The sequence below is a fragment of the Falco peregrinus genome, chromosome 7 (genome assembly GCF_023634155.1).
Source record: "Falco peregrinus isolate bFalPer1 chromosome 7, bFalPer1.pri, whole genome shotgun sequence".
NCBI lineage: Eukaryota > Metazoa > Chordata > Aves > Falconiformes > Falconidae > Falco > Falco peregrinus.
The window spans coordinates 71,016,128-71,042,638 of NC_073727.1; the positions used below are offsets into that span (position 1 = coordinate 71,016,128).

At 35.7% G+C, this 26,511-nt stretch overlaps 1 protein-coding gene across 1 annotated transcript in view; it reads right to left on the reverse strand.

The window, feature by feature from the left end:
* Window positions 1-26,511, reverse strand: part of CSMD1 (CUB and Sushi multiple domains 1) — a 1,203,943-nt gene that overhangs the window by 616,830 nt on the left and 560,602 nt on the right. The window contains exons 4-5 of the mRNA XM_013299736.3: window positions 22,118-22,312; window positions 8,444-8,651 (exon numbers count right to left, since the gene is read on the reverse strand). Coding sequence (XP_013155190.2) covers window positions 8,444-8,651; window positions 22,118-22,312 — 403 coding nt within the window. The remainder of the gene's footprint in view (window positions 1-8,443; window positions 8,652-22,117; window positions 22,313-26,511) is intronic.

Here is a 26,511-nt window from a genome sequence, read left to right on the forward strand (position 1 = left end):
AGGAAAACTGAGGTCCAAATGGAAGAATGGGGAAGTATTAGAAGCTCTCAGAAGAATTACACACGTATTTCAGCACTTGCCATCAGTATCTGGGTAACAACCACAGGATACTGATACAGCTACCATGGATACTAGGAAAGAAGAGGGCAGGGCAGGCTTCATTGCTGTCCTACATGGTAAATGTACCAAAACACTCCTGTTTTTAAGGAAGAGGAAAGGAGAGGTGATAGGCCTGCTGGATCAAAGCAACAACATTAGTCACGGTGGTATTCCTGTGGGTTTAGGATGATTTTGTTTATTCTGTGCCAGTGGGAGGGATGATTCGAGTACACTTCCCAGGCTTATTTGGGATATCACTCTGCAAAAGTTCCTCTGACTTGGAGCATCAAATTCCCCCATTGCCACTCTGAAGTTCAAATTTCCAAGCCACTCCAACTCAGCCTGAAGCTGTTTCCAAAACCTTACCAACGCTTCAAAATCTGTCACACTATCCCCTAACATACCAAAACAAAATCTTTCTCATGGTAGAGTCATTCTTGCCTCCCAATTCCCCAACTCAAAGCCATTATTTCCTTCATCATCCCCTTTCTTCCAGTGCAATGCCATCAACTCAGAGATCACACACAAATTCAGATGCTGCATTTCAGCTTATTTTTGAAACAACTACTTTTACTCTTTGTCCTTTTCTCATTATTGGTCATTTTAGCAATTAAAATATGAAGGTTCCTCGTTGCAACTAGCAGAGCTCATCTTATATAATACATACTGTATATTACTTAATATACACTTAAATAATAAACAAAAACATCACATATGTACTTCTGTAGCAAAAAAAAAAAAAAAAAAAGGAAAAAGGAACAAAAAATGCCTTTAAGATGCTGAAAGGAAAAGGAAGACAATGCCCATGATGAGGGAAAAAAATGTAACCCTGTCTTAAAATAACAATTTCTTTGCAGCTTTACTTTCTTATCAGTAGTAGTCAAGTATCATCTTTCCTCCTATAGAAATGTTAGGGAGTGGGGTCTGTTCAGTACCTGCCTCATCTATGGGTTTTTTTTTTCTTGTGGACTTCAAATGTATTGAGCAGTGTTCATTGTATTTTCCTAAGTCTGCTAACAATTTAGTTACAACTGTAGATAACTCATTTTTTTTCAAGCAGCAATTTGAATGCCTGCAGAAAATCCATTTTGGAACATGATGATTTTGATAAATATAGCAAAGTACAAGATACATCACTGATGAGATCAGCTTATTAATCCTTATTATGGGAAAACTGTAGGAGTGAAGAAGCTGCTTATCTGCATATGTTTGGGTATAGCAACTGCTGTGCCAAAGAACTGGATATAGATACTGAATTAAAACATGCTATTTCCTACTCTGGGAATTTTAAAAGACTTTGGAAAGCAATATTTTAAGAACTAGAGTATACCAGTTGCCAGTATGACATGTTTAGTATACATAGCTGGTATCCTATTCAAAACACTGTGCCTATTTTCTTTCTAAATTCCCTAACTTGTGAGTGGGATAATCCTTTCTGAGACTATGTGTTAATTCTGAGAGCAGTGAGACATTCACTCCAAGATTACAGAAGTCCACAGGTACTCTAGTTCAGCATGTCGTTTGCAAACTTTTTATACACCATTTTGACTATGACTATACCACATGGCTGACTTTTTTTTTTTTTTTTTTTTAAGAGCTGGGGTGTTACCTTTTGCGATCCTTAATCTACTAGAAACCAAGGGAAAAAGGACAGATCAGCTACAATGTGTCACTGCTTATTTGGGATAAATTGTACCAGATTCTAAGCTTAAATCATAGAATGCCGCAGCAAATGCTGAGGGAGGATGCAGAAACAGGGTATGCTGGTGGGAGGGCAGAGGAAGGGAGCAGTGGGAGCAGAGGTGTAGCCAACAGAAAATAGCTAGGAGAAACCAGGAGAATCAAGCATCAGCACCAAAGGCAGCAACTGACAGGACTCAGAAGCTGGAGAAAAGATGTATTCCATGGGTCTTTCATAGAGACATGGTATTTTCCATATTACTTTAGGGATTCTTCTATCATTTATTCAGTTTGCAATATGTTAATATCTACCGAGGATATGTACCGTACAGGAATTTGAAAAAATAGGGTATGAAATAAATCAGCAAAAACATATTCATTAACATAATATTAATTATAATCAGATAAATATACATAATATTGTTTGAAAATATCTTCTATTCTTTCATGACCACTGTATTTTACTGTCTTTCAAAGGTCTTCATAGAGACACACGTTCTACCTTTTTTGCTCACATTAATAGTATCTTTGTCCTTCCAATGTATCTTGGGGGTTTGTAACTGGATAATGTTCTGTGGTAAGTCAATTTTAAAAGTTTTTGTGTTGATAGATATATTTGATAGATTCAGTTCAAGTGCTAAACAGCATTAATGCTGATTTTCAAATGTGCTAAGACTACGGGATTTTTACACAATAACTGGAAACTTTGCAACTTGGAAGTCAATAGAAAGAACTTGAGGGTGCCTATGCAACCTCTTTTCCTGAAAAAAAGATGCAATGTGGTACATGGCAGGTCAGATGCATATGTTATCAAGTAAAGAAGCTTATATTTATTGGACTCAGTTTCCTAACCGGAACAGGTAAAAGGGTAAATCCAATTAAAAGCTACAGAAAGGTAAGAACTTCCAAAAGTTAGTAGACAGAAAGAGAACCCTTTACCAGCTCTCCAATACAAACATATGGCTTTGCAGGGTTTGTATGTCAAAAAAGGGATGACTGTCAGAAGGTATCTAAAGGCACTAAAAATTGTAAGTGACTACAGATAAATTAATAAAAATCTAACTGTGCCCTCAAATGAAAAAGCTGGAATCTAATTGCCTTCTTTTCAGTACAATGCCTGAACATCCATTCTCATCTGATGGAGAAGGACAAGAAATAGAACTTTATATTGCCAAGGGTATGTCATGAGCCCTTTTCTAGGGTACAGCAACATAATTGAAGATGCATCCAGAAGTGTTACATCTTTTCACAGTAAACCAATAGATGGAGCCCTTTAGCTGTATAATTATGTAATTCTGAGCTAAATATTCAGCTCATATGTATGGATCTACTGCCATAGGTATCTGTCAGAAAGGTGATTTAGACCACTCCATAATCTTATGCATTACTTTCCTACAGACCTCTCACAATGAAGGTGGAAAGATTAAGACAAATGTCTATAAACAGGACAGGAAACATGCATATCAAAATGCTACTGTTCTGAATTATATCTAAGTGCTTGGACCAATGAAGAAGAAACACAAATCTAATCCTAATAATTAATATATCTAAGAAACACAAATTAGTATTATGACCCAGCTTTTATAAGAGTTATTCAATAACACAGGAGTAAGAGGTGAGTTTCAGATTAATCCAGGTACTTATGTCAAATTGTTTGCCAAGATTATAGCAATTCATTATTGCTGATTCCAAATCGCTTTCACATCCACATACATTTTTATGGTCTTTCACTAGGATATTGAAGTGATTTATAAGGAAGTCAGAATAATCTTAAAGGTATTTTTAAATAGTGCTAGGAAATTAATTTGGACTAAAAAGTATGAAGCATAGTTCATCCTCTTGTATTGGCAAATACTGATAAAAAATTGAAGAATAATAATTTTAGGTTTAAATTGAAGCATTGTAATAAAAAAGGAAAATAAATTTCAGAACAAAGAATGTTCAACATTAAGACTTCAACTGAAAAAATAGTAATTGCAGAATTAGAATTATTCTTAGCATCATAATCACCTTTCATGCATACTGTAACAGTCTAGGATAAATAATCTTTCTAATATTTTTTTAATCTTTCAATAATTATGGCAAAGCCAAATTTACATGAAAAAGCCTGAGTCAGGCCTATCTGTGTTCATGTGAATTACCCAGCTTTACCTAACCTGCAATAATAGAAGACTCAGTCCAAATAAATAAATAATATTTAAAAAACAAAAGCAAAAACAAAAACCAAAAACCCACAAAACCAAACAACCAAACCACAAAACAAAAAAACAACAACCAAAACAAAACAAAAAAAAAAACAAACAAACCACCAAACACAAAATCCTCCTCAGTCTCAAGGAAGACTCATTAAGAGTTTTCCGAAAGTATGCTTTCCCTAAGTGATATATTCCTGATTTTACTTCAAAACAATGTTTATTCAGGCTTATATCACACTGTCTCTAGATCCAACCTTAACTTCATTTTAAGTATCATATAACTTAAACTGAAGTCTAAAGGGACATGTTTGGAAGTATTAAAAAAGTTATATTTAATGTTCAGAAATTATGAAAAAAATATTTTTTGTTATAGTCCTAATAATCCACAGAGGAGCCGTTCAGACTCAAAAGATCCAGCCACTTGGTGGACTTGGAGATGGATTGCAGACATAGCAAAGAGGTAAGTCTTTCTGTAATGCTTCTCAAAGTACTGTTCTTGGCATTGTGAACAAGAGTTTACCAACTCAAGACAAACACGTTTTACATCTAAAACTCCTTTATGTAATAGCAAATTAATCAAGTGATTCAAATTCCAAAAGTTTTCTTTCATCTACAGTCTAACTAGTAATACTTTTACTTCCTCCACAGATTAAAAGCCTTTCCTACCTGCTTTGCATTCATTTGGCTAACACTGATGTTCATCTTTTTAAGGCTTGTGACACTTCCATTGATTCAAAGCAGGATTAAAATTGCAGTCATCTATCTGTGCACATTCATTCAAAACTGAGAGCTTTATAACTACTCTTTAATTAGGAAAAAACAAACAAACAAACAAACAAACAAAACCCAAAAAACAAAACAATTTGAATAGCTTTGGGCACTCTAAGCATATCACAGACATCCAAAAAAAAATAGTGAGGTGATGTCACTTGAACCTTTTAGAAACTAATTCCAGTGGGATGGACTGTATGAATGATTTTCAAATAATCTTTAAGAATAAGAAAAGGTAGACAAACCTCTTCTCCCTTTTCAATGCATTGAAAAACAAACCAACAATCAGCTATACAACATGGAAACTAACTGAACATCTTAAAAAAGGTTTAAAACATGTGAAGTATATAAGTAACATAATATAATTAATATTACTATTACATAATAAATATAAGGCATATAATCAATATAATTAGTATAATACAATATTTTTATATACATAATTTACAGATATATCAGATATTTTTTTTGCAGCATTTAGATTCTACCTGTTCTAGCATTTCCATTGCTTTACTTGAAAAAAGTCCATACAGTTTTTACTGTAATCATGCTGGAAACACTTCTAACTTTGTTGATATGTCTGGAAAGACTAATCCAGACCTATTGTACCATACACTAAAATCACTAAAGAATATCTGTCTGAAATTATTTACCTTATTCTTACTCTCTTTCTAGGTTTTGCAGTGCTCATATATCTGTCTTTCTATGCTCTTCACTAGGATAATACCAGGCTTATTTTACAGCATATATTCCATTAAGTGAGAAAAACAATCATAATTACCAGACCATGCTAATGGAATATTTGTCTTCTAACAAATAATTACAGTATAAGCTCTTGACATGATGCCAGGTATAATGAAAGTGAATAATTATAACCAAAAAAAAGTTACATTTTAGGATGATACACCTCTAGACCATTAGTTTTCAGTATGGAACAACTTCACATTTGAACACAGAGCTGATTTTAGCAGATTACAGCATGAACTACATTTAGCATGGCTCTAATGTCGCTATGGTAACTGTTCTAGCTTAAATATAGCTGAATGTGTGGCTTCATTGCAAATTATCCAATAATCCATTAAACATTTCTTATAAAACTTCCTATAGCTTCTTCAGACTTTTATCAGTGATCCTGCATTAGCATCACTGATACCAGCACTGTTTAATATCTTCCACACTGATATAGACAGTGGGATTGAGTACGCCCTCAGCAATTTTGCAGACAACACCAAGCTGAGTGTAGCTGAGACACCTGAGGGATAGGATGCCATCCAAAGGGACCTGGATAAGCTTGAGAAATGGATCCATGTAACCCTCGTGAGGTTCAACAAGCCCAAGCACAAGGTTCTGCACCCGGGTTGGGGCAACCCCTTGAATCAATACAAGCTGGGGGTTGAAGGGATTGAGAGCAGTCCTGCTGACAAGGACTTGGGGGTACTGGTGGAGGAAAAGATGGACATGAGCCAACAATGTCCGCTTACAGCCCAGAAGGCCAACTGTATCCTGGGCTGCATCAAAAGAAGCGTGGCCAGACCGTCGAGGGAGGTGTTTCCTCGACTCCATTCTTGTGAGACCCCACCTGGAGTACTGTGCTCATCTCTGGGGTCCTCAGCACAGGAAAGACATGGACCTGTTGGAACGGGTCCAGAGGAGGGCCACAAAAATGATCAGAGGGCTGGAACACCTCTCCTATGAGGACAGGCTGAGAGAGCTGGGGTTGTTCAGCCTGGGGAAGAGAAGGCTCTGGGAGACCTTATTGCAGCTTTCCAGTACTTAAAGGAGGCATACAAGAAAGATGGGGCACAATTTTTAGCAGGGCCTGTTGCACTACCACAAGGGGTAATGGTTTGAAACTAAAAAAGGACAGATTTAGACTAGATATTAGGAAGAAATTCTTCACTATCAGGGTGGTGAGGCACTGGCACAGGCTGCCCAGAGAGGTGGTAGATGTCCCATCCCTGGAAACATTCAAGGCCATGTTTGACGGGGCTCTGAACAACCTGATCTAGTTGAAGATGTCCCTGCTCATTGCAGAGGGGTTGGACTAGATGACCTTTAAAGGTGCCTTCCAATCCAAACTATTCTATGGTTGTATGATCCTAGGAACATAAAACCTTAGTGTTTAGTGATCTTTGTTTAGCATTATAAAAAAAGTATCTCCAACCCCCCAAAAAACAAATATCAGGGGAAATGAGAAAAATATTTAGATGGAATTCTAGGAGAAATAAGATTCTTATGCTATCTCTGATTTCCAGCATCACACAGATCAATACCACATGAGATAAATGCAGAATATGGTTTCATTGCTTTCTGCTCATATTCTTCTATATCATCTACTATCAGAAATCTTCTGGGGAACAGATATATATATGTGACAGTCTGTAAATGTAAAGTTATTCCTATACTTGTATGTTCAAGTTCAGTAACAGATTGATTTCTTGCAACAAAGTTGCAAAATGTTGTTAGGTGTCTAGTAGAGGCTCAACCACAAAATTAAATGGACAGATTATGTGTTCTGCAGCAAGCCTCAATTAGCTTTTCCCCTCCAAGATTTCAGCTTCTGGTCCTTAGAGCCCCTAATAAGAAAACACTGGCACTGATGACTGTGGTGCATGTCTGTGCATGAGAAAGAGGTAAGCGGAGAGTACTCACATATTATACATCAGACAGTCAGACGACCACTTAATTTGGTACAAAGCTGCTTCACTGACTGCAGTTACACAACTTTTGGTCATGTAGAAATGTTAGAGAGCAATCTTATGATACAGATCCAGAAATATCTTCAAAACAAAGTTTTTACATATTTGCCAGGCATGGTTGCCACACATTTTTATTTGATAGAGTTTTTAAAATTACCAGATGCTACCTAGAACTTCACAATTATTAATATATTGCACAGCCTAGCCTGTTACGACATTAAAATAATAGTGAGACTGCTTCAGATCTCCAGAAAAGCATTCTGAAGATAATAACCATCAGTCACCTGCAAGCAGCAGATTCGTATCTTTTTCTAGGCTACATTTTACAGCAATGGCGCATATGTCAAGTACCAGACGTTCTCAGAGATGAACAAAATTAAAAACCTGCATATGTAGCATGCAAAGAAATCATATGAGCTGTTCTGCAATTTAATCCTTTCCCATAGACAGAACTACATTTTTACTTAGTACAGAGAGTGTAAATTTGCTATAATTACTAAGGCCTAATATTGCTAAGCAGTTTAAATATCAGCCAGCATAAGACAATAATACTTGCACACATGAGTACATGTAGTCCCTGTTTAGAATAAGAGGGCATCCGTTTGCTCTATGCATATTCCTATTTTACTGTGAGGCTGAACTTTGCTCACTACTTTCATTGCTAGAGTACAGTAATGATAAGCCATTCAAGACACAATGCCAGAAATGTTCTCACATGAAGTTCAAATATATAACATCAATAAATGTTCACTGATAAGATACCTTACAAATATAACTCCTGAAGAGGAGGAAGGATCAAGATTTGGAAAGAAGCGGAAGCGAATTACTTCCCCCCTCTCCCTGCCCAGTTCTGGAGGGTCAAAGGGACCAAAGGAAAATGCATAACAAAGTAGTTATTACTAACATGTAGAAAATATCTTAAATATCCTTTACTACCTTTTCAAAATACTCACCAAAAAAAGACGAGAAACTGAGATCTTTACAAGATCTCTGACTTACCATATTGATGGTGCTTCTGTTCCACTGATCTCTAAGAAGTCATATCCTTCCTCTAACTGGAAGTCAGTAAACACCAAAGCAATGGTATCTCCTGGTTCAGCCAATATGGTCCAGGTGCAATCAGCATTATTTTCATACTCGGAAGGGAAGTGAGGACTTGAAATAGTTCCACTTGTCCCACGCAGTGTCCCACCACAAGCTCCTTCAGCTGATGAAGAGAATATCATTTACTAGTGGAGCTGCACTTTGAACAAGTGAAGTATCACCCCTGCTTCTGCCACAGCAAACCCAGCTCTTCCCTTCTGTGTGCAGAGTACCCAAAGATATATATATACACACCCATATACATATAGGTACACACATATACATATATGTACCTACATATATATAGATAGATATACACACACACAGAGAAACAAAATAACATCCGTGTGAACAGAATAAAATATTTTCTGTCCGTTAAGCAGCACAGATTGTTGGTTTGGACTTCTTGAATTTTTTTCATTGTTGGTGACACTTTAGTGCCAGGCCAAACAAGGATAAAGTTAGCAGAGACACCTACTGTGAGCTGATTTGGGGAACTTCTACTTTGACTTTGTGAAAGTGCCCACAGAAGAAGCCTAAGAACTGGGCAGAGAATCACAGAAATACAGTTAGGCTATCTCTGATATAAATTAAAAACATTGAACATTTTATTTCTTAAGATGTCCCGCATTTCTTATAAATACAATAAAATGCAGCAAAAAAAAATATTCTTACAGATATAGATGCTGTCCTAAACTAGGAAGCATTACTAAAATCATACTAGCCATTCTCAAGTCTTTAGTTCTGAAATAGGATTTTTACAGATCACAAATAAATTGAGAAAATTTTGCTGTCAGATGGACCATCCAAGGTTAACACATCATTAGTTAATAACATATATAATTTTAATAGCTATGAACTAAATTTCAAAAAATACAGATCATAGGAGTTTCCTGCTAAGCCCGGACTGTTATTTAAAGTTGTCAAAGGATTTTAGCAGACTTCTTGTACTCTTCTTTGCCCCATAAGTTTTTAATGTAAGCTTTAAAGATATGCAGATTATTAGTAGTATTGGGTATTAAAGCATATAATTTTTAAAAAGCAACAAAACATGCCATCCATACAATTCATTGGCATAAAATAATAAAAATGAATCAAGTGGCTCTTAATATGTTATAATGTGGCTATGAAAGCTACAGCAATAGCAATTAAAAATATTTTTGCATACATGAATGATCAGAAGTATTTCATTTTTATCTGTTTTATCATCTTTAGCTACTGCTACTATCGTTAGGCATTATTTGCATACTATAAGTACATGTGGAGATATGGAAAAAAAAGAGTTTGGCAAGATGCATGACACAAGGAACTTACAGTCTAATAATTGCATAGCTAATTAAGACAACAGAAAGGGGTAGGAGTAGAGCTGCTCTTCTCAATCACAGTTGAAAGCCTGTCAGTGAAAGTGAGTTTTAAAGGAAGGTTTGAAGGAAAAAGGATTCATTTCAATCCAAGGAAGAGGAATACTCTAGCTGGATGTTAAAAAAAGTAGAATATTAAAAAAGAATAAATAGCTAATAAGGGACTGAAATAAAAGGCAGAATTGCGAGAAAGGAAGAAACACAATAATTTATTTAACATTTACATATTGTGTGGACCATTAATTTGACTAAAAAGAGGAGAGAAAGCTGCTGAAGAGATTAAAACAGCTAGTTATCTTTACTATTCTAAACGCAAAAAAAAATTTTGACATAAAGAAATGTAACATAACCTTGGCTGCCAAAGCCTTATTGAGTTTCATAACACTTTTCAACAAATTTCATATCTTACTTTCTGGACCCTGATATTTATGTGTTCTTTTGTAGATGAATGAGATTAAGAGGTGGAATAGATCTACACTTCTAAAATATTTCTTTTTGTTGGTGAAATCACATCATTTTTGTGATTCCTCCCTCAATTCCTGGCTTTTTATACAGTGCATATTAAAAAGGCCATGTGGCTCTGAGGGATGAAAGGGGAAAGAAAGTGAAAAATAAAGAACTCATGGATAAAGTTGAGAATCAAATTCAAAATTCCTAGTGCATAATACACGCAAAGATTACAATAATTTAAAAACTATTGTAAATCCATAATAAATCAGAAAGGTTTGTTATCCAATAATACCTAGATTTACCTGGTTTTCCTGTTTTTTTAAACAAAATGCATAGCTTTCAAGCAATTCAATTCAGATCATCATCTAACTCAGCAAAGAACAAACAAATTTACTTCACACATCCTGTGCCTTCAGTACAGAAACTTACAATGAGTTTTTGATTTCTACTGTGGCCATCATCACTATCAGAGTTTGAATGAACCATCAAAAAGCAAAACCTGATGACTTCTACCTTTTTTTTTTCTTTTTTTTTGTCCAGGCTTTCTTCCTGTTCATATTTTGCCATAACAGTGTGGGGTTTTTTATTTTTTATCTTTTTTAAGAATCAAAATGTAAGGGTATGAGTTCTAGTAATAATGCATACAGCTTCTACCTGTATTCTTGAAAGCCAGCAAGCAGGCTTTTCCCATCCACGGTAACCAGCAAGATGTGCTAAATCCTAAGTTAGCCATAACTCATTGGTACTAGCTGCTTGCTGTTGTTTTTTTTTTTATATATGATTCTCAATGACATCATCTCCCACTGTGTTTATACTGACACTAAGTAACATGGTAGTGGTAATTACAATGCTACTCAGTGTTTCTGCTGCAAAGCCATTGAATAAGCTCTGAGCTCTAAAGCTCTGGAATTTACAGCTGACAAAGAAGGTTTATGTAGTTGATTATTTCTGGCAATCACACGCAAAAATCTAACGCTCTGCATTACCAATGAAAGCCAAAGGATCTCAGGCTACTACAGATATCTGTCAGGGGGATGCATAGCTTTTTAATCTATTAATAACACCATTTCAAAGAGGCTTGCAAGAAACCAAGTCAGCTCACAAACGGAAAGGGAACATTAGTTAAGTAAGACCACAGAAACTAACTTGGACCAAAAAGTCACTATTTTCTCTCTGACAGATATGGATGTGTTAGGGAAAGACTGCAGCAAAAGCAGCTGCTTTTGAAGAAAGAATGATCCTTCCTCTGACATATGTCCCATGTTCCAGGAGACCATGGTTCAGGGACTTCCCCCATCAGAGGTGGTACCCAGGCTAAGGCAACGAAACTATTTAAAGCTCAAACGTAATAAATGGCCTAAGAGTGAGCACAGGCAGGGAGGATGTGGCCACGCCACTCAGGGAGCAGAAGACATAATGTGTCCAGACATACAGTGCGTTTCACCACCTGGCCCCAGAGCTAGTTGGCCTCCTTTGAATGATCATCCTTCTTGTCCATAGCATTCTCCACGTTATGCTTTTCAGCGAGCTAGAACAGTGCTTAGGAATCTTAATGCATCACTGTGCTTGGAATAATTTGATAGCAGATAGTGCCTCAGGCTTCATGAACTCAAACTCTAAGCGATTAACAAATTGCATTTTAAAATGTGCAAGTAATTAATTCCAAACACTCATGGTTATTTTCAAGTTGTAAGCAACTGCACAAAGTGCTGTTTGTATCAGCATAAATGACTACTTCAAGTATAAAGCTAGAAACATTTGGATCTCTCAGTAGTCAGGATTTAAGTGCTCTGAATTTAGAGAATATGCATCTTATACAAAGTACATATGCAAACAGATACGGCAGGCAGCACTTCACAAAAACCATATATACTGTATAGATGTGTAGCTTAGCTAAAACAGATAAACATATCCATCAAAATCACTGAGGAATCACATAGCAGCCATTGAAAAATCTTGTATTTTCATTCAAACTAGAAAGAGTCATTTCACCAAAAATAACAATCTGACAATTTTTGTAAGCTGTGTTTTGCATAAATGAGATCTTCCTACAAGTGAGATGGAAGCCCTGCTAAGCAGATATCCAAGGAAGGGATAAAAAATGAAACAGTATCTTAGAAAACTCCATATTTAAATTGGCTTAGATATCTGTCAAACATTCGGTCATTTTTACAGGGCTTTCCTCGCGTTTCCACACAAATGCCTTCCAGAGTGTGATGTTCTGTGTTCTATATGCCTGTTTCATTAAAAAAACCCTAATAAAATATTTACAGAAGTGAAAAATGTTTACTGCATAATGATCAAAGCATTTAAAACTCATCTAACTTTTCAAAATTAATTTCAAATATGAATGTAAATGATCAGAACTGGCTATTCAACTTCTCATTTGAAAGATCATTTCACTACATTACTATTGTAACATAACTGATAAAAATACAGCTGTGACTTAAAAGTACAAAATTCATAATAAGAAAGTTTTCTTATACCATTCATAGTAATTTTCTTAGTTCTTTATCACTAGCAACAAAATAGATGCAATGAAAAACTTGAGTGATATTTTATAAATTTTCATCAAATGACATACTGTCATTTTGAGTCAAATTTTCTAAAGTATTATCAATTATAGAAAACTGCAGCTTTAAGAGGGTTCTAAATGAACCATGGGCATACATTATTTAGCATACCTTATTAAAAACACCACTGAAACAGTTCTTTATTTATTGAGGCTGGAAGGCAGTCCCATGGAGAGAGATGATCTAGGGGTTTGGGTCTATGGCAAGTCAACAGTGTGTGCTGGCAGCCAGAAGGGCCAACCATGCCTTGGAGTGCATCAAGCACAGCACTGTTGGCTGGTCGAGGTAGGTGACTGTCCCACTCCATACTGCACTGGTGCGGCCCCACCTCAAGTACTGTGTGCAGTTTGAGGGACCTCAATTTAAAAAGGACATTGAATTATTGTGTCCAGAGGAGGGCAACCAAGATAGTGAAAGGTCTCGAGATAAGACATAGAAAAAGCAGCTGAGGTCACTCGGCTTGTTCAGCTTGGAGAAGGGAAGGCTGAGGGGTCACCTCATCACAGCCTGCAACTTCCTCAAGGGGGGCAGCGGAGGGGGAGGTGCTGGTCTCCTGTCTCTGGGGCCCAGCGACAGGACACAAGGAAATGGAATGAAGCTGCATTGTGGGAAGTTCAGGTTAGACGACACGACAAGGTTCTTCAGTGAGAGGATGTTCAGTCACTGGAACAGGTTCCCCAGGGAAATGGTCACAGCACCAAGACTGTCAGAGTTCAAGGAGTGTCTGGATGATGTTCTTAGTCATATGGTTTGGTTCTAGAAAGTCCTGTGAGGAGCAGGGAGTGGGACTCCATGTTCTTATGGATCCCTTCCAACCTGAGATACTCTATGAATTTCTTCAATTCTTTATTAAATGGCATTTTTCTGTAGTTCATTTGTGAAAAAGTAGACAATGTACCTCATTTAATAAAGTTCTTTGGTAGAGATAACACATCTGTGAAATTATCATGAATACTTTCACAGATACATGCTTTGGATATTTTGGAAATGGTTCATATGAGCAGTTAGTTACATGATTTTTTGAAATAGGATTTTAAAATTATCATTTTAAAACATCTCACTGACAAAAACCTAAACCCAAGCCATATTATATCAATGCCAAGATTAAAAATAAATTTTAGTATGAAAATGCCAACTGTCAAGCTGTTAAACTGCCAGATTCATAAAGAGTAAAAACATCACTAAGTGTTACAATGGTGTAGCACTACATGTTCATCAGACAACTCATTGATCTAATCTAGTTCTAATTGGCAACCAGCTCTTTAACCATCAAAATATTCACTTCTACTTCTTGATCTTCTTTAATATTTTAGGTTTTTACATACTTTATTTTGAATAAGTAAAAGCCAACACCTGTGCTTCTTTTCAGTGTTTAAAAAATTAGAAAATTGTCAGAAGGTTGGGGGTTTTTTTCTTCTTTGAAGCCAGATGTACTGCATCCCAGATAAGTGCTCTAATCAGTTTGCCTCCCTTTCTCAATTTCTTCTCTTGCTGTTGATCAACTTCATATAAATTAAATACTCATTAGATCATGCACCTAAAATGACTTTTTCTTTCTCTCTTCAGGGTTTTCAGAGGGCACTTCAAAATAATTTGGATTGCTCTCTAAGTAGAATGGAATTTATTTTGTTAAATTTCAGAAATTATTGTGTTTTGGGAAAACAGTGTCTATTTTACATATATTAAAAAGTAAGATTTCTCACTTCAAGGTAACACTATGTACAAAATAAATTTGCAGAAATTGTGGCAACTTGTGTAGGCACCTGTGGGCACCCATTGCAGCTGTAGCACTACTTTGAACATTTTTGCTTTGACGTTTCAGTGAGCTCAATTTAAGCAGACCCCAGCAGGGTTCTCCCGTAGTAATAGGCCCTGACAATACTGGACTCAGTGGGGTAGTCTTGTGCTTCTTGGGCCTTGAGATTGGTGCATTTTTTCTTTGTAAACATTGTGCTCTAATTTAATACCCTTTTACAATTCTTATGTATTCTATCATATCAGTTATGTATACAAAGACCAATTTCCAGTCATCTGCTCTGCAGAGGAAATCTGATCTATTAGTCAACAAAGTTATAAATTTCAAATTTGACAGAAATAGTGATGGACAAACTATTTGCTAACCTGGCAGAAAAGTTCAGTTATTAAGTGATAGTACATGCTTGAGCTAACTAAACCAAAACACCAACTCTGCCACCTCTTTCATGCAGAAACGGTCTTAAGAGAGGACAGCTAGATTAAGAAGTTAAAAAATTAATCAACAGTCTGTAATCTCACACCCTCTCCCCCTCAGAAATAAAAGATCAGTCTTCTGGCTATCTTGTAAAGACTCTCTTCTTTTTCAATTAATTATCCTAAGATGTTTTCCAGTGATATGATAGTCTTTCACTTGATTATATATTTGTATTTTAACACTGATCATGATCCCTTAAAATAACAGTCTACAACAAATTAACAGTAAAGCCCCAATTTTGAAGCAAAAAGTGAAAAGGAAAAATTATTTGAGGGCAAATTAACGACTTGCAGATTTTACATGTATTTTTTTAATAATTAGGAAAGTTAGTCTAGCTATTCCTAGAAGTCTACATGCAGTTATGAAATTCTTCATCTTTTTCGACCTGACCATGAGCTTTTCGTACATTTGTACTGACTCATTGTATCTTCCTCTGATGACAACTTTGCTTGTGTTTCTAATGGCCAGACTGAAGTCCTGTTTTTCATTATTTGACTTTACCATATAATTCTGGGTACCCTCACTATGTTTTCATTGTACTCTTAATCTCATTTTTCACTTCTAGTTCCTGTCTTGCAAACACCTTTTTGCACAGATCCAGCTTTGATCTGACATCTTTTTTTTATCTGATCCCTCCATACCTACTGATACGTGTTAGAACAAGAATATATAAACATAAATATCTGTATGTGTAAATAGATATATACTTAGACACACACACAGAGGAAAGAAAACTTGCAGCTGTGTCCATATCACTGTTGGATGCGGTGTGACAGTCAGTCCTGCGCTACTGTGTAAGAAATTATTCAGTGTATCCTATCTGATTTTCCTGAAACACTTCTCTGACTTTCTATTCGACCAGTTACAACGAGCTTCGTTTAAACTTCACCTCAATGTAAACATTTCACCAATTCAGATTATTCTGAAAGTGAACGAAATTGCTCAGGCAGGAATCTGCCATGTAACTCTAAAAGTTAAGATTTGGAAAAATATTCTCACTTTATTATGTAACTGTAACATCAATAAGAAGAATTGTTGGGATATTTTATTTTTCTTTTTCTTTATTTCTTATGTGTATATATATATTTAAAAATGGATAAATGATGGGATCAGGGCATTTTTTTTCTCCTCCTTAAACTTATTAGATCATATCCATCTGAACCTCAGAGGCTCAGAAGAAATTACATCAGAGAATTACTTGCTACATCAGAAGGTATGTATAACACCAAAAACTTCACTCTCTGTTTACTATATGTCTCAAAAATATAATCTCTTAATCTCTGCATTTAGTTTATATTACTCTATAGTGAATCATAAACTCTTTATCCTTTCTTCCTTCATTTATTCTAAGAATACCTTCTTGATTGTATATTATTCACAAAAGTATTTCTCAAATAAAACTTCTTAAATCTGGAATCTGATTAATTATTACTTGATCTGTTTGGACCTTTTTGTCACATGGTACCTTTTACTGGCTTGTCATTGTTATTTTTTCTTTGTTTTCCCACCAATAATTGGGTGTCTTTCTAAATTCTCAAAATTACTAAGAATTGAGAACTTAATTATAGAAAGTTCATTTAGAAGTAGTCACATATCATAAATGAGCTACTGGTGGAGTAACTGCAGAGAATGAAATTAACTTTCAAATTTTTCAGACTTGTACCAACCACACAGTAATTCAGTCTCAAGACAATGAAGGTGAGTATTTTGTGTGACACTATTATGGTACCCAAGACTGAAACAACAAAGATCCTTTCCATTCAGAGGACAAAGCCAGAATAACTTAGGTGAGTCAATGATTCTCTCTGTCAATTTTTGTAAGCCACCTATATGACTTTTTGCAGAAACTCATGGTAAACTTCTCGGTTAGCTTCTACTAAAAGAGAAGTCCATGGCTGCTCTTACTTACCACATGGAAAAACAGGACTATTTTTTGACTTCTCTTTTCAGAATTTGCCTTTGAACTTTTCTTTGGGGGCTGTTTTCTATTTTTGGGAGGGACTGTTTTTTATCATTTCCAGTTTGGAAGCTGCCATATTTTCACACACACAAAAAATCATAGTTGATTGAAAGAAATCAGAAAAAAAAAAGATAAAGTAAATGTCTTGACAGTGAAATTATTAAACTTTCTAAAAATGTCATTCACTGCAGCTTTGATTTCTATCAAATGAATTTTATTTCTATCAAAAGAATTAGAGTTCATTCTAACCCATAAATGATCCGCAGTACAGTTCAGCTCCACCACCCTCAGCATGGCTGTACTCTATAAAGGGAGAACCTCTGAAATTGATTAGCAGCCAAAGAAACAAAATAGCACGTACAAGAGTCTATGCTGTCTACATCTTAATGGCTTAATAATTCACTAGGATGTTTTTTTCTAACAGAATCAGCATTTGTACAGTTAGATAATGTATAAATTACTCAACACCAGCTTCTTAATATTCATGAAAATATTAAACAACACAATTGCAGAAAATAGTAATTTGCTAGCATCAACAAAAATAGGGAAACATACCAGAGAGAACAAGGTTGTTATGATTTTTTTTGTGTATATAAACCATGTAGCTTCACTCTGCTATATTCTATTGCATGGATGCCATGAAATCAGTTTACAATGCCCCCCCAAAAAAAACCCAACATCTGGAAACAAAACTGTAACAAATGGTGCTTTCATGGAAAAGACCAAGGTTCTTAGAGAAACAATAGGGGAACATTTGGAAAATGAATGGAAGGGGCTACCTCATGCATTTCTTCCAGACCGATAAAATAAGGAATGTCTAAAATCCATCATCAAACCCAAATTCCACGTGAACTCTAAAAGTCCACTGAGGCAATGCCTCAGCTCACATAAATCACTAACTGTTCAATAAGGGTGGGGTTTATGGTTCTAATTTCTTGAAAGAAAGTACAGATTTCTTTGGATTCATTTAAGTTTTATATGTAGATTAGAACTCCACTTGAGTTTTTATTAATAGGTTAAATGCAAAGAGTTACAAATTATGAACAAAATTTTGAAAAAAATTATGCAACAAACACTGCCAAACTGGACAGTACCTGTAGAAACAGGCAAATATTTAGTAGACACTGACAACACCATGAACTTATGACATGTATTTTTTTCTGAAACCTGTTTATTACCTCTTATTAGAAAGATTAAAAAAATCGAAGATCATATAACTGAAAGGTTAGAAAATTTCTGTTTTCCTCCTGTTTTGAAGCACTAATAAAAAAGATCTTTTTTTGTACTGATTGAAATCAAACAACAAACATGACCCAAATCTGTTGGGTTTGGGGTTTTTGTTGTTTTGTTGGGGTTTTTTGGGTGGTGCTGGTGTTTTTTATTATTATTACGAACTCCTGCATTTGTTTTGGAGCACAGAAATTTACAAAAATATTTCTTTGCTGTGAGGAATTACATTGTCAGACCCTTCAGTCACAAGAAACCTTTATAAACTATAACAAAAGACAACAATCACCCTTTGTTGCCCATCCACATGGGTACTAATAATACTTCCAAGGGAGAATTTTAGCAGTAAAGGATGACCATAGGGCTTGGGATTGAGGTGAAAAGCATAAGAGACCAGATGAGCTCTCCTTAATGGAAAAGGAAAAGCTCAGGCAGGATCATCAGATTCCTGCAGAACCACACTTGACTCTAAAAGAAATGAGGAGAGCAGGGATCTGCCTGGCTGAACAGGGCAAGAGATTTGTTGAACTAGTGAGGAGAGCTCTAAACTGAATTTGTCAGGGATGCAGGCCAAAACCCTCAAGTAAGTGGTAGAACTGGCCCAGGGAAGAAGCCATGCGACAAGGCAATGAATGTTTCTCTCCCTCCTGCTCAGAAAGTAATATGACCGGAATCCCAGATGAAGTGCCTGTATACAGAAATGTGCTGCATAGGAAGCAAACTGAACAAATTGAAAGGGTATGAATAGTTACAGAACTGTGGTGTCATTGTGATTACAGACACTTAGTGGGACAGCTCACCTGACTGGAGGGCTGCAATGAATAGACACGGGCTCTTTGGAGAAACAGCAACGAAAGGAGAGGCTGCACCCTCCCAAGATCAAGTAAGATCTTGAATGAACAGAGCTCAGCTACACCACAGGCAACAAACTCATTGAGCTCCTGTGGGCTAGAACAAGAAGGGGAAGCCAAGAGGGAGATCATTATGCTGAATATCTGCTACAGACCACTTGATCAAGAGGTATTCAAAACTTTTAAACAACTAGAAGTTTCCCAACAACAGGCTCTGGTTCTCATGGGAAACTTTAACCATCCCAACATCTGTGAGGATGGCAGCATGACAGAGGGCAAGCAATTCACTAGATCTCTCAGTTCATTGGGAATAATGCAGGCACTGGACAAGTCAACTAGGAACAAAGAACCATTCACCTAAGTGACACACGTGAGCCGAAGATTCTAAGGGAAGTGTGGAAGACAGGTAGTAGAATAAACTCCTTGGACCTCAGCAGAGAAGATTTCAACTTCTTTGTGAAGTGACAGACAGGCTCTTATGGGCCGATGCCTTGAAGGGCTACAGGGCTCAGGACAGCTTGTTGGACTTCAAGGGTAGCTTCCTCAAAGCTCAATAATGGTGCATCTATTTCTAGTGCATAAATGTGTATGCATGGCAGGAGGCTGCTGGGTTTGAACATGAAATGCCTGAGTGAGATTTTTTAACTGAAATACCAAATACAAATAACTGAAATACAAATACATTTTTTTAAAATGTACAAACTGTGAAAGCAGGGACAAGCTACTTGAAAGGAATATGGAAGTGTTGCTCAGGAATGCAGGGATAGAAGGAGGAAGGTTGAAGCTCAGATGGAATGAAACTGGTGAGTAATGTTAAGAGTGGCCATTCTAGAAACCATTCTGTAGGTGTATCAACAACAAAGAGAAAATGAAGGATATGGTGGCCTGCTGTTCAGTGGGGTAAGTGACCTTGTGATGAAGACATGAAAAAGGCTGAGGCACTCAGTGTCCCTTTGCTTCTCTCTTCATTAGCAAAGACTGCCAATTCTCAATAACATGCAGAAGTTTTGGGAAGAAAAATAGTAGCCACAGCACAGGAGAAACTATACAAGGAACTACAGAAGTAAACAGGATATGTACAAGTTCGTAACAGTATGTAAGTTCATAAGTGTACTTAACAGTATGCACATCAGGGTTCTTGGTGTGCCACAGTGTGAGGTTGCTCTGTGTCATCTTTGAATGATACATGTTCAAATGATTCGAGTGACAATCAAGGGTGATTACCAATGACTGGAAAAAAGAAAATTTTTCATTTCTCATTTAAAAAAAACCCCAAGAATCTTACCAACTGTTTATCTGTCAAGTTTACCTCAGACCTCCAGAAAATTATGTTGAAGGTGTTTATGAAAACCATTCCCAAGCACACAAAGGACATAAAGGTGAACAGGAACAGGCAGCTTTTGTCGATGCAAATCATCCTTGGCTACCTGAATGCTTTCTTTGATGGAATGATTTAGCCTGAAGTTAACAGATTTTTCAGAACGCTGTTCCCCGCTATATCCTTGTAGACAAATAGAGGGCATACAGACTCGATGGGTGGACTATTATGCGAGTGAAAATCTGCCTGGACCATCTGGCTCAGACAGCAGAGGCCAACTGTTTAAAGTCAAGGTAGTGGTCAGTGACTTGCGACACTGCCCAGGGATTCAAACTGGGGCTGAATATGTATAGTAACTTCACCCTGAGCCTGGAGCATGGGATTGAACGCACCCTGGCAAGGTTTGCAGATGGCACCCTGAAAGGCAGGGCTGTCATTCAGACAGGCGTTGATGATAGCCTTTGAGAAAAGGCTTCAAGAAGCTGGAAGAATGACAGGAATCTCATGAAATTACAGAACAAAAATGCAAAGTCCTATACCTGGAACAGGATCATCCCATGCAAAAAGTATTTGCAAGGTGGCAGCTCTGATGAAATGACCTGAGTTCCTGGTGAAACACAAGTGGAGTCAGTGGTGTACTTTGCACCATTGAAGGCTTACCTCCTTATTGGGTTGCATGAGCAAGAACAGAGCCAGAAGCTAAAGAGAGAGAGTTAAAGAATTCATCTACTTGCCACTCAGGAGGTCCCGTATGAAATGCTGTGTCCGTTTTATGGTATCCTAGCACAAAGGAGATATTGACATTGACAGAGTAGAACAAGTGCAGAGAAGGGCCACTAAAATGGTTAAGATGCTGAAGAACATATGTATGAGACTCAAGAATGAGGAAAATGGATTTTTCAGCCTGGAAAAGAGGAAGTTATGAGAAAATCTAACGGTGCTATTTAGTTTAGGAGAGATGAACCATAATCATTTTATAGGTCCACAACAGGAGAACAAGAAATGGACACAATCTGTAAAAAGATAATTTGAATTGGACATGAGAATGAGGGCAGCTATGCGCTAGAACAGGTTTCCAGAGAGGCCTTAGAAACTCCATCCATAGAGATACTAAACTGTCAACTGGGCAAAGCCCTGAGCAACCTGACCTTTGGTTCATAGCTTTGAAATTGTCAGTGCTTTGAGCAGGAGTTGGACTCAAAGGGATTGGATCACCAGAGGTCCCCTTCAAGCATTGTATGGTTGAAGATTTCAAACTTCTCCTTCCTGATGAAAAGTTTCCAAAAGAAGAAACTTCAAAAGCATTTACCAGATCCTGCCATCAAATTGATATAGCAATTGCTACATAATTGAAAATGAATAAAGATCAGCATATAATATCTACCTCTGAATGTCAGCTCTGGAGAGTCATTGCTTCTGAAATGTGATTACAGTTTTAAATGGTGCAGATCTTTAGTCAGTACATTAGTACATTTACATTCAGAAAGTAAAAAAAAAACAAACCAAACAAACAAACCAAACAAACAAACCAAACAAAACCCCCTTCAAAATAAATTTATTTAATCTGCCATTTTAATATTGTCTTAATATTTTTAAATTATTTCATATCTACATGTTTACCTCTGCAAAAAGGAACTGGAAAATCCCATGATGCGCCATTTCCAGGACTCACAATACATGTCAACATGGCATGGCCTTCTAGGATGTACCCAGAGATACAGCTATATCGGATTTTATCTCCAATGTTGAATCTTGTTCCATGAAGTACTCCTTTAGGTATTTCTCCTGGGTTGCCACAAGTATGACTAGGTAATACTGTCAAAAGAAAGAAGGGAAAAGTTTAACAGTTAAGACCTGCAAAACAAACAAATAAATAATTTTTAGTATTTTTTAAAACAGTATCCCTTATACAAAAGTCAAAATCAGGCTATGCAATGTATTTTCACAACAGATATCAGTTTGTAATACACATCACTTTCAAAGCTAATTTCAAACTCAGTTCTTTGTTTAACAGTCCTTCAGTTAATTACTTTACAGATTTATTTTCAAATAAGGTATCCTATAAATCTTGCTGTTTCTCCCCAAGCTGTGAATGAAGTAAAATAATGTTTTATTTAATTCTTTTTGGTAAATATTGCATAAATATTCATACAACTTCATTATGGATCCAGGCAGTAGAAGATACTTTATATACAGTTTTCATTTTAATTATTAGAATAGCAATTTAAAAGTACCCAATAATTAACTGGTCTCTGCAGGTAAATTAAAATCTAAAGTATACATTAAAAGTTTGATTTTCTGCTTATTTTAAAATTACCCCAGGTTCTAGAAAATAAATTAAGTCAATCTTCGTTAACAGAAACAGAAAATTAGAAAGAATCAATGCCTAAGCAGTGACTTTGGGCTGATATGAATGGACATCTTGTTTTCTTTCTTGTTGCAGGAAGTCACTACCATCTGTAAGAATTAATTATTTTAAAGAGATTGTTTTAAATAGTTATCACTTTAAAGATGATACTCCTCCACCTAGAAAAAGCAAAAGTGTGTATTGGGGAGGAGGAAAATGTAAATGCTTTTGTTCTTAATTTCATATGAAAGTTATTAATGGCATGCCATTCCTTTCATTGAAGTAGTACAAATTAAAATTGTTTTATTTCCTTTAGAGTACAATAAATAAGTGCAGGAAGTTGAAATATGTCAAGAACAGCACATAAAAGATAAGTGTGTTCATCAAAGAAATGGTAGTCTGAAAACCTCACATCTAATTCAGGTATCATTTCAGAAACTTCATGTTTCATGAACAAATTCTTTCATCCCATACTTCTCTGTCTTCACTTTACCCACCTGTAGAATAAACATCACCATACTAACCTTACTAACCTGCATGTTAGGAGGATAAATTGCTCAATACATGCACATCCTCAGAGTGTTGTAAAGCATTATATCAATATATCAATGCTAATTAAGCCCATTATACCATGCAAGTTCAATTATTGAATGCCCACCCTTAATTCATTACTCAAACAGTTAGTCACACTGGCATTTAAATGTTCATAATTATACTAAAGTTACAACACAAATTATGTAGGAAAATTTCAAAAAGGCAAAAAAACCATAAAGCTAAAAAAATAAAATGGGACAACACTTTCACTTACAATATCCTTTTAAGAGAAAAATCCCCAAATCTACAAATATTAACAAGGTAACAAAAGCCACATAACACTCTAATGAATGATGAGTTAGATAAATGCTCTACCAATGCTGCAGATCAGAAATCTAAGAATTCTGTGCATCACACATAAAGGTTGCTCAGTGAGTAGCTACCAAACCCAGAAGCAAACAATATGATTCCCAATTTCTTTTGTGCTGTTTCAGCAGCCTTAACAGAATAGGGTATTTATTTAGATGTACTCATTCACATTGGAAAGAGAGTCAGTGTTTGATTCATACGTATGAGACTAAATACATATCAAATAAAAAAATTGATTCTAAAACATCAAAATAATTGGAATAAATAAAAAAAGATACCAATTTACATTCCAAAAACTTGGCAACAATAATCCATTATATGCTACAGCATATACTGCTATATGCTATTGTATGTTTTATAGCACTACTAAAAATGTTACTTCTCCCTTGGCACAATTTTCCCTTTTGCTGCTTTGCTTTGGTAGGTTAATACAGGTAATTTTGCAGGACAAGTCAAACAAAAAAAGATGTATGACATGCTTTCACATAGGAGAATACCTGCATTTGAATCAAGAATCTCTCTTCCTGTTATTTTCAAATAAAAAGATTTAAAAAAAAAAACTTTAATATAGTTTCATCATAAGATCTGGTGTACACAGCAATATTTATACAATCCAAAACTCAACATTTATTTTTATGAGTGGGTGTTCTAGATAGAAAAAAATGCATTCTTCAAAGTACTATGATTTTGATAAACTGCATTCCCAAGGAAAACACATCACAGCAAATCTACATCTGCCATATACCTGACAACTGGCACTGGCTAACTGTTGAAATTGTATAGCAGCAAATCAGTCTTCTAACTGTGTAGAGAAGGTCTCCTACAATATGACTGCCTCTTCTTACCACTATACCTGTCAAGAACCCCAGAAAAAATGAGACTTGGCATCCTGAAACTGGCACACATTTTACCGCAACCTCCTAAAACCCAGTAAAAGATGAGTGATCTGAGAATGACAGCCATGTTCAATAATAGATTCAATAGTTCACAAAATTTCACCTCTTGTCAAGATCAAGCATTCAACGACATTATTTATGTGCTTTTCTAAAACTTTGATTGAAGTATATTGAGGTAGCCACACAATTTCATCTGCACAGACTGTACTGGTTTTAGTCAGTACCCAAGATGAATTATTTGAAGGTTGCTAACAAAATAGTTTAATCTTTGGATTATAAGAGTTCTATCTGACCAAAGCTATATCATATACAAAGGTTACATGTGTCCATCAAGCTTTAACTTCATTGCCAAGTTTTCAGTAAAAGACCCATATTTTTTCTATAGTAGACCTATTTTGAGGTCTATTGTCAATAGGATTGAGAATCTGCAGTCACTTCCCAGAGGAAGCTCATAGAATCACCAGTGTCACAGCATCTTTCATTATCAAGATGCTTATTTAATGAAATAATTTGATGTTCCCTATGTGTTGAGAAGAATTATTAACTATACTACAGAGAAGCACTGAAGGCAATAGATTTTTTACACTGACCTAACATTAAAGTATTCTCAGATAGTGTGCTCTTATGCCATTTTTCTTCACTCAAGTCCTTCCCAGGTTTTAAAAGAAAATACTATAGTGTTTGGAAAGGGATCTGTTTAGTCTTAGTATTTTAAAAGCAAAAATATGTACAATGGGAGAGCAGAACAGATCCACCTACTAATACTTCCTCCTTAATAGTCTATCTTCACCATTACAACAGACATACAAACCTGTGGGGACTTCACTTCTTAGCACAGATCAATCTGGAGCAATGTGCAGTAAGATTTATTCATGAAATTAAAGCTAAAAGATAGGCCTTCCTCATATATTACCTGTATCTTTCTAGACAGTTAAAATGTTTGATAATTTCACATAATCAAAATCCATAATGCAATTCATTACAGAAATAAAATTTCAAAGGTTTTAACTCACTATTTTAACTATCTGCATGCTATACATTTATTTTTTTAGAAAATAATTAAAAACATCATAATCTATGAGCTAAAACATAACACTAATCTTCATGACAACAGTGTCAAAATGCTACCACAGCAGGACTGTAAAGAGTTGTAGAGAAATGGCACAATTTTTAGTGATAATCAATTAATTAATTATTAAGTTATTATAAATTAGTAATTAATTAAACGTTGTTAAATAAACTCATATTTACAAGTTATTCTCAGATAGGCTGTCTCAGATCATTTATTTACACAGCCTTTACTTACTTACTTAACTTACTTTACTTACCTACTTACTGTAGTACTCTTTCTAAAGCTAAACTCCATATTTATTTGCAAAAAAGGCCCCTTGAAAGCATATTCACAGCACCTTAAACATAGTAATCCTTTGCTTTCACTTATGCAGAGTTTCCTTGATTTTGTTGGAGATACTAGATTTCACTACCTACGCCTTTCTGATTTATCATAACAGAGAAATCACACAGAATTAGACAGCAGTTGTTGATAATGAAAAAACCCCAAAATATAAATGGTAGCTGTCATTAAACTGAATAAACCTTTGAATTATTATTTTATTCCATATAAGTCTTCTTACTATGATAATCACACTAGAGTGCAAGAGTCTTTAAATACACAATAAGCAATGCCTATGTTTTTCCCATGTTTACTTCAAACCCATCATGTCAACTGCTGCCAACATAATGTCCTGTATTCATAAGATGGTTTTGTACTTTTGTTTAAAAGGTCAAGTTCAAAAAACATACTTTCTAATACATTCTGAAGGTTTTGAGGTCCCCGGAACGCCAAGTCCTATTAATTTTTACCTGCG